At 41.8% G+C, this 12324-nt stretch overlaps 1 protein-coding gene across 9 annotated transcripts in view; it reads left to right on the top strand.

Moving 5' to 3' along the window:
• LOC110830955 (transducin-like enhancer protein 3) overlaps nucleotides 1-11942 on the top strand; it is a 324396-nt gene extending 312454 nt beyond the window's left edge. For all 9 annotated transcript variants that reach the window (XM_022066401.2, XM_087344864.1, XM_087344862.1 and 6 more), the window contains 9 exons: nucleotides 1733-1831; nucleotides 4310-4363; nucleotides 4646-4737; nucleotides 5573-5726; nucleotides 6256-6482; nucleotides 7093-7342; nucleotides 7559-7738; nucleotides 8230-8673; nucleotides 8995-11942. In XM_022066401.2, the coding sequence (XP_021922093.2) occupies nucleotides 1733-1831; nucleotides 4310-4363; nucleotides 4646-4737; nucleotides 5573-5726; nucleotides 6256-6482; nucleotides 7093-7342; nucleotides 7559-7738; nucleotides 8230-8673; nucleotides 8995-9102 (1608 nt within the window). In that variant the 3' untranslated portion in view covers nucleotides 9103-11942. The remainder of the gene's footprint in view (nucleotides 1-1732; nucleotides 1832-4309; nucleotides 4364-4645; nucleotides 4738-5572; nucleotides 5727-6255; nucleotides 6483-7092; nucleotides 7343-7558; nucleotides 7739-8229; nucleotides 8674-8994) is intronic.
• Nucleotides 11943-12324: the final 382 nt, after the last annotated feature.

Genomic DNA, 12324 nt, shown 5'->3' with positions numbered 1-12324 from the left:
GTACGAAAGTGTCTGTTTCATGGGTCGTGTTTGAAAGCGTTGATGTTTTAGTGCTGTCTGTCATGGAAGTAATAAGAAATAACCATAACATGGGGATCATATAGCTGGTTTATGCCATAAATTCATTAGTAACTTTATCGCTCGTAACGAGGTCACTGCGTGGTGTTCGTTCCCTTACCGACTTTTTAAAAAATCGATGGACGAACTGCTCCTCGCAAGTCTTTGTAAAACTTCAGGTCGTTCAAAGACTCAGGTCGAAGTACATCATTACATCTTAGAACAAAAAGAATAAAATCTTAATTTTGGCCTTTCAAGTGTAGCCCATAATTGAAGACGGATTTTAATTGCCGTGGCTATCTGACGAATTGACTGGCATTCTTAGGTCATTGTAAGGGAATTGGATTTGTGTACCTTTCCACAAAATTATTTGGCTCCATCCTTCTGTTCCCTGCCCGATCCTCTACCCATCTCCATAGAATCCACAAACCTAACACTCCCATATTCCATCTCTGGAGGAGTGGAGGCATAGCTCTACTCTTTCATCGACCTCGGCAGTAGAAGCACGATCATGAAATTGTGGCTGTGAAGTATGCAGGAATTTGTAATGCTGAGTTGTTTAGAAATTAAAATAGGCGAAATACCTGATCGTTTCATTATGTGGCTGAATTTAAATTGAATGAGGCTCTAAGGCTAAATTAATGGAAATTGCCGTAAGCCTTGTCTGGAATAACTGTCATACACAAGAAGATTTCCTTTGCGTTCTGCGTTTAAAAGAAGTTTTTGTGAACGCAACCAGGCCAGAACGTGTTCCGCGTCCTCTGATGGCGGGAAATGAGCTTCTGAACGCCTGGTGAAGCGAATTACATTTGTTCACGGTCTGCGAAGCTTCAGGGTGAGCGTGTGGGGTCGCCAGTCAGTTTGGCGTGCCGCGGTACAAGTTTTGCCATCTGTGTCTCAACAGTAGAACTTCGTCGACACCCTCCGCCTGCCTCCCCCGAAAGATAAAAACCAACTCAACCCATATAATGGCTGCATGCTTCAATCGTTCAGTTCGACCTCCAGGGAATTCTTACCCTCATACCCTTTCTCCTCTACAGCCCCCCCTTCCCATTTTCATTCCTTTTTCTCATGCCACATCTTCCTCTCCCCCCAACCAGCCATGGTTAAAGCTTTATCGGCTTCAGACACTAAGAAGAAATTGACCGGAACAGCGACGTATCAGGCAGCGCCCTCATAAAACGTGCGATAAGAACGTTGAAAGATTTTCACTTGAGGTTGCAACATGACTAGAATATCGTATTCATAAGGCGCTGAGTAACAGGATGTGCGCAGGATACAAGGATACGAATATTAATATGGTAGTTTTTTTTAATGGGATATAACGTTATTACTCTAGCATTAACTCAGATGACGACTTCGTAATTGAGACGTAATTTTGCAGGCTTTGGGCTGGAAAGAATGTGATTGTTAGTTGGCTTCTCAGAAAATCATTCTTCTGATTCAAATTATAAGGCGTGTCTGCTCGAAAAATGGCATAATACTTTCAGCAGATTTTATTAGAACTTGGGAATAGAAGGAATACGTTTGCCGAATTTACAGCAAATTATTAAAAAGAGTTTTAGTGCTTGTAAGGAACTGTCTGGGTACTAACATCTCCAGTTTTTGCATTTTGTATGTTGCTCAAATTGACGCCGTGGTCGATTGTAAAAATGCTTCAATTTTTTTTTTCCAGCGGAACTCGATCTCTCCAGCCGAGAGGGAGAAATACAGACCAAGGAGCCCTCCGGAACCCGAGCACAAAAAACTAAAAAAGGAAGAAAAAGACTGTCATGTAAGTAGCAATGTTTTTGTCAAACATCGCTTTGGCCCACGAAACGATAATGACAGTAATAAAGATAATGGGCGAAGACTACAGAAACAGCCTTGGTTGTCATTTAGGAAAAGAAGAATTACTGTCAGTCCCGTACAAAGAACGACATTACCATTTTTAATTTTGGAACCAGGCTGTATCTCCGTCCACGTAACATATGTCTCGTTCCATTTGTGTCTTGTCCTATTTGCCTTCGGAGCAGTAAATTTCTGTACAACTGCGAGAACAGCGTAAAAAATGTAGTGCATTGGTTAAACGTTCCAGATCGTGCGGTTAATTCGTACATGCAACGAAACAGCTGATAAAAAGGACTTGAAGCGGGCTCCATCAAATTAGGCGGTCTCTTGAACTCTGAACGTGTTTTGGTTTAACGTAATAAGGCCCAAGGATAGCGCAGGCCCTCAGAATTTTAGAGGCCGTCATACGGGTTCCATTCCTCAGGGGCAAAACTGCCGGAGCGTGAAGATTATCAACTTCAACTCGTCCGTCCCTTAAGAATGCGTGGAGCTGTACCTTTGTTCCCCCTTACGTCTTCATGGCGTTGTAAACAGTTATGCACTAAGGACTGTATTCAGACGTTTTTAAAGATGTGGAATGAAATTAAACATGGATTTGTATAAGGTAGAAATTTACCGACGTTTCAGAGGCGCTTATATCCTCAATCGCCAGGACGATAAGTGTCCTGTAGAGCAGTGGTATTCAACCTGGGGTACGCGAAGACATCTTAGGGGGTACGTGAAATTTAAAAATATATTTTATGGCAAACACCGAATAATCAGTAATGTAATTTATTTAATTTATTTTAGATGTAGATTATATACTATGTATAACTTGAATTATACACCAACAACTTTGGGGGTACAAAGTTGAAGAGAAATTATATCTGGGGGTACGCGAAGACATCTTAGGGGGTACGTGAAATTTAAAAAATATATATATATTATTTTATGATAAACACTGAATAATCAGTAATGTAATTTATTTAATTTATTTTAGATGTAGATTATGTGCTATGTATAACTTGAATTATAAACCAACAACTTTGGGGGTACAAAGTTGAAGAGAAATTATATCTGGGGGTACGCGAACACAAAAGGTTCAATACCACTGCTGTAGAGCGACACTGTGTTTTGGGATATTGTACCATATAATACAGATGTTCGCTGATGTTTGGTTAATGTTGTTTAGGAAAATAATCACGGTTTGTTCTGAAATTCATACGAAACTGTCACTGGATCATATCAATTATAGAAAAACTACGATAAAATTATAGAGTAATTTTTATGCTTAGCAAACCGCACATAGAAGTTGTTATTCCGCGTGTCCACAACGTCGGGAATGTCCTTGTTGTTACAATTTCACAGTTAATCAATCACTTTGGCGTCACTAAATCTAGTATTTCCTTCAATAATTTAATTTGCTGTAAATAGAGTTTGTGTGGCAGCGAAGGGGAGGGGGGGCGATTTGGGTTTGAGCACATTAACAGAAGTAATTTTGCATGCTAATTGGTTTGGACAGTCCGGGCTTGAACTTGAATTTATACTTGTCTTGCTTAACAGTTTCATATGCACACGACATCCTTATTAAAAGCGATCCATTTTAACAAGCTAATTACCTCGCATACAAATTCATTTAATGAGAACGGTTCTTTTGTCTGATTTGTTCCGACATCCAGTGGGATGTATTTTATGGGGATGGATTTAATTAGATCAGTTTGTTAATGGACTGTATGTGAAAAGAAAAGCTTGTTACGCTAATCAGCTGCTTGGTCTGGCAACCTCTTTGCTGATTGGATTCGTTTCCGTAATGACTCTAAACTACTATGGTCAAGTTTTGGAGGGAGGAGGGGTGTCTTTCATTAGAGAATTACGTTATCTGCTTAAGATGGGGGGAGATAAAGCTATGTTTTCTATGTCTTTCACGTTTAGGTTATGGTTTTTGTTCAGAAGACGACTTGTATTTGTTTTATGTATACGGAAGTTTTGTGACTGAGAGGTTAAGTGGAACCAGAATCTGTTGTGATATTAAGAAGATTATATCTGAGAACGAAACAGTCTGCCAAAATCCAAACAGGCGTAGCTGTAACGCACGTTGTTAACCCCGGAGTTAGTCTGACGATCAGCTTCATAATATAGGAGTTTGAATCTTGTTTTCTAATATGATTGAAGCTGAAGTGGAAGGAATTGAAGCTGAAGGGATGAATCACAGTTATATTATTTGGTTTAACTCTTTTGCCACGTATAATTTTGCTGAAATAACACAATTTTGAGGTTAGAATACGTAATGGAACATAGAACTTACAATTTTCCAAGCTAGGTGGCAGCACTATGCAGACAAACAGAAATATATTTTCATAGCTCATCGAGTGACGCTAAATGACGCGGCGAAAGGAGAAGATGATTTCTCGATGGCACTGTCACGATTGTTTCTCTGTTGCAGGCAAGTGATGGAGAGAAGAGCGACCAGGACCTTGTTGTGGACGACGCCAGCGAGGTAACTTTCAAAGATTTACAAAGAGTTCTTTCAACATTTCACTTAACCATGGCTGGAAATAGTAACATCGAACGAATAATTTATATGTCGTTGTTTGCCCGATCGTAAGTTCTGTGAAGCCATTTCTGTTAAGCGTATGGACCATTTGAAATATTCATCTAATTACCACGATTACCAGGGTATTTGCACTACGGAGAAACCAACGATCACAATTGGTTTTAAAAATACAAACAAAAATTCTGTCAATGTAAGGGAAAGAATTGTGTATCTTTATCTTTACAGGATCCCGTATCTCCTCCAAACGGGACGGCGTCTCCTCGAGAGAACGGTCTGGACAAGCTTGCACCCAAGAAAGAACACGTCGGCCCTCATAGGTGTGTGTTATTGTGTTTCAGAGGTACTTCGATTGAATCTGCACTGGCAGTTCTTACGGTGCTGTACGTAACCCTAAAGTAGGCCACGACCATTTCTCCCATCCTTTCCATTTTACCATTATCAGCCTGTTGATGCTTATATTCTCATCAGTTGATACATTGTCATTGAATAATGTATGCATTAACTAATTTTCCATTCACATTAAACGTGAACTGGATTGCACCTGCCATAATGTTAGGCTCGTAATCCTGGGGTCCCGGGTTCGATTCCCGGCGGCGCTCATATTTTCAACTTGTGCTGGGCAAGGCCGTGGTCCAGGCATAACGGAGTTTTCCTCCGGGGTTTCCCCGGTTTCTCCGTGGCATCCCAATAATTACTCAACTTTCATCATCATCTCGCAAAAAAAAAAGGGGGTTCACAGCAGGAGCGTTAAATGTCGCGGTCCCGATCGAACCCATGTACTGATGGGTCGCGAATCCTGCTAACCACCAATGCACACAATGCTGAACGGTGTGTACTGGACATGAAATTTTTTTTAAATAAACGGCTAAATTTCTTGTATCATTCAAATATAGCACCAGACGACAAAAGAAACTTCTCGGCTGACTAGAAATTTCACACTTTAGAATGTATAATACGTGTAATTAAGCCAGATTTACACAAAGTTCTTAAATCTTTCTCGTAACCCCATAGATGCAAAATTATCTCTAGAGCGTCGTTAAACAATCGACAGACGAAACGATCCGAACTTCTGATTAAGTGGCTTAAAAGTAAAAGAAGTCATTGGAACTTGAGCATTAATTTGCAATTTTGTCTTATCTTCAATTTTTCTAGTCCTCGGAGCGGGACGTCTTCAAATGCGAGTACACCGTCGACCAAGAAACTGGATGGCGAGAAACCGACGACGCCCATCTCCAAGTCAGTGACCCCAACCAGCGGTGGTAGCGGGAGCAGTACAGCAGCTGGAGCCAGCGGACTTAAGCCCGTGGTGCGTGATAAGATTGGATTAGAGAGACTGATGACACATTTTGGTCATTGCGAAACCATATTTGTCACATAAACCTGTATGGGCTACTACCGTAACCAATGGAATTAACTTTGCGAAAATGGCGTATCTCCATTGGCACGAATTTAGAGAGAATTTCATAAAAATTGACAATGGACCCACGGTTCCCTAGTTAACGTTGAATAACGTTTAACTGTAGAAGTATATTTGTGCCGAAATAAAATTTTATTTATACATTAATGTACACCTTTACATCTTATCTATACGTGACCTCATCCGCCGATAGCTGATCTATGTGTCGCGCCACGTACTCGACACACTAACTCTAGAACCGTTCTTTGTTACCAAATAAATGGCCCAAACTCCTCAACCGTAAGAGTTAGCTGAAATCTGTTCACAAATTTGAAAAGCTCATGTTTATTTACGTAAATGACCGGAATAGACACATCAAGTTCAGTGATAAAGTTATGATGGTTGGAGTTATTCTATTCGTGATTTTCTGTCTTTACAGGTGAAAGCACCGTCACTTGCACAGTATCCGCATTACCTGGGTCCAGCAGCGCCCCACGAGCTGCAGGCCGCGGCAGCTGCCGCTGCCGGAGCGTACGGGGCCCTCCACAACAATCTGCCACCATCACTGAACTCCTACCCCCGGCCGCCCCTCGTCAATTATGACCCGCATCCACAAATGCGCGCTCCTCTCGGGCCAGGTCTTGGAACCATTCCGGGTGGAAAACCGTGAGTAACCGCAATTCACTTATGTTGCAGAATTTATAAAGTGGGAGGCACAATCCATCAGAGAACCCTCAAATTGTGGTTTTGTAACACTGATTCCATTGATTCTTCTTCTATGGCTCTCCGGTCCGTATTCGGTCCATGGCCTCGTCAATTCTCCTCTTCCGTTCGGTCCTCTGTTAGCTCCGTCTGTCCGAGGCTTTGATCGAGGTTTCGAAACATCTTCCTTTTTATGGCGCAAGGTTGTCAGCCTTGCGACCAACACCTAACCTGGAGGACCAGGGTACCTCTCCCCCTCGACCAATCTGGCTACGGAGGCCCTACCAGTAGCTCTTGAGGTCACTGAGGTACTCAAGCCCCACCACCACGACAAGGTGATTCCATTGATTATAAAACAAAATATACGTTCAGTTTTCCTTGCCATCTTTCATTTATCTTGGCACTTTCTTAGAGGCCTGTGATGTGTAGGCTCCACCTGATCGTACTGTGGCCAGCTAATGACCCTGTTACTGCCCTGCATCCTGTCCTGTCCGTGACAAGTTTGCCCCCCCCAGAGAGTTTATTCACTTTTCATTCGTGCACTGACGGCGTGTTCGTATTTGGGATGTTGCAGGGCTTACTCCTTTCATGTCAGCGCAGACGGGCAGATGCAGCCCGTGCCGTTCCCTCCAGATGCCCTCATCGGGCCAGGGATCCCCCGCCACGCACGCCAGATCAACACGTTGAGTCACGGCGAGGTGGTGTGCGCGGTTACCATCAGCAACCCAACGAAGTATGTCTATACCGGTGGCAAGGGCTGCGTCAAAGTCTGGGACATCAGCCAGCCTGGCTCGAAGAGTCCCGTCTCCCAGTTGGACTGCCTGGCGAGTATCTTACCGATTCACCCACTTCCTTGTCATTTATGTAAATACTGAAGCATAATTTAAATTCATTTATGGTTGACATAATGGTTTTTTGCAGTCAACGGTTTCTCCAAAAGAATAAGACGGTGTCTGAAATAAATCTTAGTGATATTCCTCGAAATTTAATTAAATAATTTTTTTATAATTTATTGACGTCTAAAAACTTGTGTTGTGCAGCAAAGGGACAACTACATCCGATCGGTGAAACTGCTGCCAGATGGACGGACACTCATCGTGGGTGGGGAGGCGAGCAACTTGAGTATTTGGGATCTGGCGTCACCTACACCTCGCATCAAGGCCGAGCTCACCTCCAGTGCCCCCGCATGTTACGCTTTGGCGATTAGCCCAGATTCTAAAGTGAGTTTGCTGACGTACTGTATCAAACCCTGAGCCAGGGAACCCTGTATACAGACATTGTATTATGTGCGGCTATTTTTCAACATTTTGACATAATTTAATGTACATTCGCCTATTAAATTTCTTCTTCTTCTTATCTTGCACTACAGCCCTTGGTGGGCTCTGGCATACCGATTTATCGGGTTTCTGGACAATGAAATATTTTCCGGGTATCAGGTTGTAAGCCTAATGCCCCAACCCCCAACCTGGAGGACCAGTGGGCTGCTCTTTGTCTGGTCCCTGCCCTTTGACCTGTCTGGCTTGGGTGACCCTACCGGTAGCGTATCATTTAAGGTGGCTTGCCGACATCTAACCCGAATGTTTCAAAGTCCAACTCGTTGTATGTGCCAGTAATAAAATATGCATCAAAGACCAGAACTCTTCCATTAGACTTCGAAGCACGAAGCGTTGTGTCGTTATTTACGTCAGCCGCGTGCGTTTGTTCTTGACAGGTATGCTTCAGTTGTTGTTCGGACGGCAACATCGCAGTGTGGGACCTTCACAACCAGGCTCTTGTCCGCCAGTTCCAAGGCCACACGGATGGCGCGTCGTGTATCGACATTTCCGCAGATGGAACCAAATTATGGACGGGTGGACTGGACAACACCGTCAGGTCTTGGGATCTCCGAGAAGGTCGGCAGTTACAGCAGCACGACTTCTCGTCGCAGATCTTCTCTTTGGGATACTGTCCTACTGGCGAGTGGCTTGCAGTTGGTATGGAAAACTCCAATGTCGAAGTTCTGCACGCAGCGAAACCAGACAAGTACCAGTTGCACCTCCACGAGTCCTGCGTTCTGTCCCTTCGCTTTGCCGCGTGCGGGAAGTGGTTTGTTTCGACCGGGAAAGACAACCTTCTCAATGCTTGGAGGACACCTTATGGAGCGTCTATATTCCAGGTTAGTGTATAAAGCAAATTTTTTTTATCCCAATCATGTTTCTCTGACGGTTCATTTGACAGCGCTGTCACAATGGCGTCTACAGCACAAATGAGAAATTACATGACGATGTGTGGAAAGAGGCTGCTTTGGCTTATTTTAAGAGCACACCCACAATAAACTTCATATAGGATAGCCAGTCTACCGACTGGTACCTGCGCCTTGTCGTGGTGGTGGGGCTTGAGTACCTCAGTGACCCCAAGAGCTACTGGTAGAGCCTCCTTCCCTAACAACGATGTCAAGAAAATTCTGGAGTGTGAAAAATATGTTCTTTATTTTCAGTCAAAGGAGTCCTCTTCCGTTTTGAGCTGCGACATCTCGGCAGACGACAAATACATCGTCACAGGTTCCGGTGATAAAAAGGCGACAGTGTACGAGGTAATCTACTGACCTCGCTCTGGATCGTCACATGTCCTAACGAGATGAAATTAACATAGAAACCGAGAGAAGAATAAAGACGCACTGTAACATCAGTTTACAAGTTGTTGTACATGATGACTGATCTTCGGGATACACGCAAGGGATGTAGGAAATTTATGTCGGATATTGAACAGAGTAAAACGACGTGAAACGCGTAAAGAATGTTACTCTGCTTTGGCGTCGGTTTCTCGTTCAAGAAATTGCGTGACTCGGCTTCAAGTGAATGCGGAAGTATGGAAACTTTATACTGGAAATAAAATAAATAAGAGTAAGCTTTCTATTCAAGAGCTTTCGCAACTGAAGATGAAGAAACAGGAATGGAGTAACAACTGTGCTTTGGATGTCGTAACAGTGGCGTCGCACGTGGTCTTGGTTTGGTTTGCTGTTCTGAGCTGAGAAACTCGGCCCAAACTCGGTAATCTCTGTAAAGAGTGGATTCGTGCGATGGTCCCAGTTAAGGATTTCTTAACGTGGTGTCGACAGACGGGCGAAAAGAATTAATTTGGAAGGAGACGGGGAGATTGAACTTTAGGAGAAGTTTCTTATGAATTGTGTCTCCTGTAGTGGAACCTTCAGCCGGTTTTCACGTTCTTCGTTAATATAAAGACTGTGTCTCTGAACGTAGGAAGTGTTTTGTGGCTTCCTCGGGCGACAAAGAAACAACAGACAATCCGTTCTATGCACATTGACGTGGATTGATTTCAAAAACTTGTCAGGGAAAAATGAGATATAGCTGGAAGATATTATAAATGTGAAAAATCTTGAGAAAAACTTATTTAAAAATGACAAGAATTAAATAAGAAATAGGGGCCTACTGTATAGAGATATTATGGCAACATGCCTTTTGTTTTTTAATTGTTTGTTGACACACGCAGAATTTTATCGATGTCGTGAAACCTTTAAGAAATGTTTTATCCAAACTTTTTTGTCCCTTGAAAAGAAATATGTGTGTACGTGGATAAGTCTTATTTTGCTCACGGCGAGACAAAAAGGTAGAATATTTTTCCTCTTTGTACTTTTGTCATTATCTTTCTCGTTTTGAAAGAGTCGTGTGAAAATGCAAAATTCCTTTCTGTAGTCATGAAATTTTAAGTTTTACTCTTACGTTGCTTGTGTCCGCAGGTAGCCGTATTCTGAAGGAAATATTTATTTGGTTGTATATGGATTAAATTTTTTACGCTATTTTTCTCTTGATGTGCTTTGAAGTTCTGATAAATTTTGTTTGCACCAAACAAGAATTACCTATGTAAGATTTGAGGTTTTCGCAGCGGAGAGTATGAAGATTTCCGTCTTCTGGGTTGTTGCGCTGCGTAGTCTGGTCGATGTTAACCAACGTTTCGGAGGTCGTACTGACTCCGTCATCAGGGCGATGAAACGTTGGTTAACATCGACCAGACTATGCAGCGCAACAACTCAGAAGACTGAAATCTTCAAGAATAACCTATATTGAAAAACATTACAGCGCAGAAAAATTATTTGAGAATTAATATTCATTTCGTTGGATGAGGGTCAGTAAATTTATTATAATTGAGCAACCGATAATTGAAAGAATGAAATTCAGTAATAATTTATCAGTAATCTTCCTTCTGAATAAGGCTCACATGTAGTAAACAATCGTGTTACAGTCTCACAAACCTCCTCTGCTCGTCGTACGTAGCGGTTTCTTGCGAGACTCGGAAAGTTCCCCCGGATATCCGTGACGCGCGTCAGGGATTGTCCGTAAATGCATCTTTCAGTATTTTTCAGAAATAACGTAGACTCTTACGACCAATAGCAGAAAGAATCAACATGGTACCTCAAAAATTACGGCAGCACAAGATCATTACAGCACGACTGTGGTATTTATTATAAATCTACGAAATAAAATTGCACACGGCCCCTCGACTAGCGACACAAGTATTTACTTCAATAGATTTGGTTTCCGCTATGGTGGCACTGGGGGCAGAGCATTCATGTTAACTGTGTCGTGTTAGCCTGGCTAACACATGGAAGAATGAAAAAATAAAAATTATTTTATTCGTGGTTCGGTACGCTGGAACACAGCAGAACTGATCGTATAAAATGCACCATTCCAGAAAATGAAATAGCAATTAATTATGAAATTAAGAATGTTTTTGGCTTCCGGTGTTGGCGAGGCCGACGCGGTTACCAGAAATGCTTGGCCCCCGGCGTTGGCGCAGATGCTTACTGTGATAAGTGTAAATACTACAGGAGGGCTTGTCACACAGAGTTCACAGCCTGTGATGATTGAGTTGATTTCTTTGTTTGCACTTTGTGAGAAACAAGAAACCATATTCTACCTCACAAATTTTAACAATTAATGAATTTACTTTGACTCGAACTTCCGAGCGATAGTCGAGAGTGACGGAAAGTGTTGAGCTATTTCAAGAAGCTTTCATAGATAGTTTATTTTCAGATTACAGCAACAATTCTGCACCCCCCCCTCAAAATATTTGTGGTCGAATGTCCTGTTCTCTGCTAAAAGGGGACAGTACCACAGAAATACCCAATGTGACACAGAAGTGGATTGAAAAATCGATGGGATCAGTTCCTATGATGATTATACCCAGAATTTTGTATTTATCCTAGTTTTTTTTTTAAATTGATTCCTTTGAAAATTATAGCTCTCAAGACTCGCTTGAAAGAAGTGGAACGGAAGTAAGTTCGAAACATTCATAAATTTCTTGCATCAGAATTCCTAACCATTTTTGTATTTTAAAAGAGTTACTGTGTTAGGGGCAGCATATTTTTTGTTGCAGTATGTAATAAGGCATTTTCTTTGTGAATGATAAAACACATATTACTTGAAACTTGACAATTTTTTGATATTGTAAATTCCCTGTCCTTAAAAACATCCAAGACCACTTCCTTTGATATTTCAAAAGTTTAAGGTAGGCGAGATTAATTTCAACCTTCCTAGTTTCACACCGTGACATAATTTTTTTATGTAAAAAACATTACAATAAATAGTGAATTATGATGATGTAAACTGTTTAACCCTTGTGCTGAAAATTATTTTTTTTTTACCATTTTCGTAAAATATAATTTTGAGGTTAACTCATTTATAAGAGTTGGAATATTACGTTTTCATACTTTTGTAGCCGGGGCGTGAAAATTTTAATGTCGCCGCACAAGGAAATTTGAAGTCTGACGTTGCAATATTACGTAATGCACAGACATTTTGCGTCTGAT

The sequence above is a fragment of the Zootermopsis nevadensis genome, unplaced genomic scaffold, assembly GCF_977971745.1.
Source record: "Zootermopsis nevadensis isolate Lab colony 2312 unplaced genomic scaffold, Znev_1.0 Znev_ptg000008l, whole genome shotgun sequence".
NCBI lineage: Eukaryota > Metazoa > Arthropoda > Insecta > Blattodea > Termopsidae > Zootermopsis > Zootermopsis nevadensis.
Note: the sequence above shows the minus strand (reverse complement) of the source record. Positions and strands in the feature narration are given on the sequence as shown.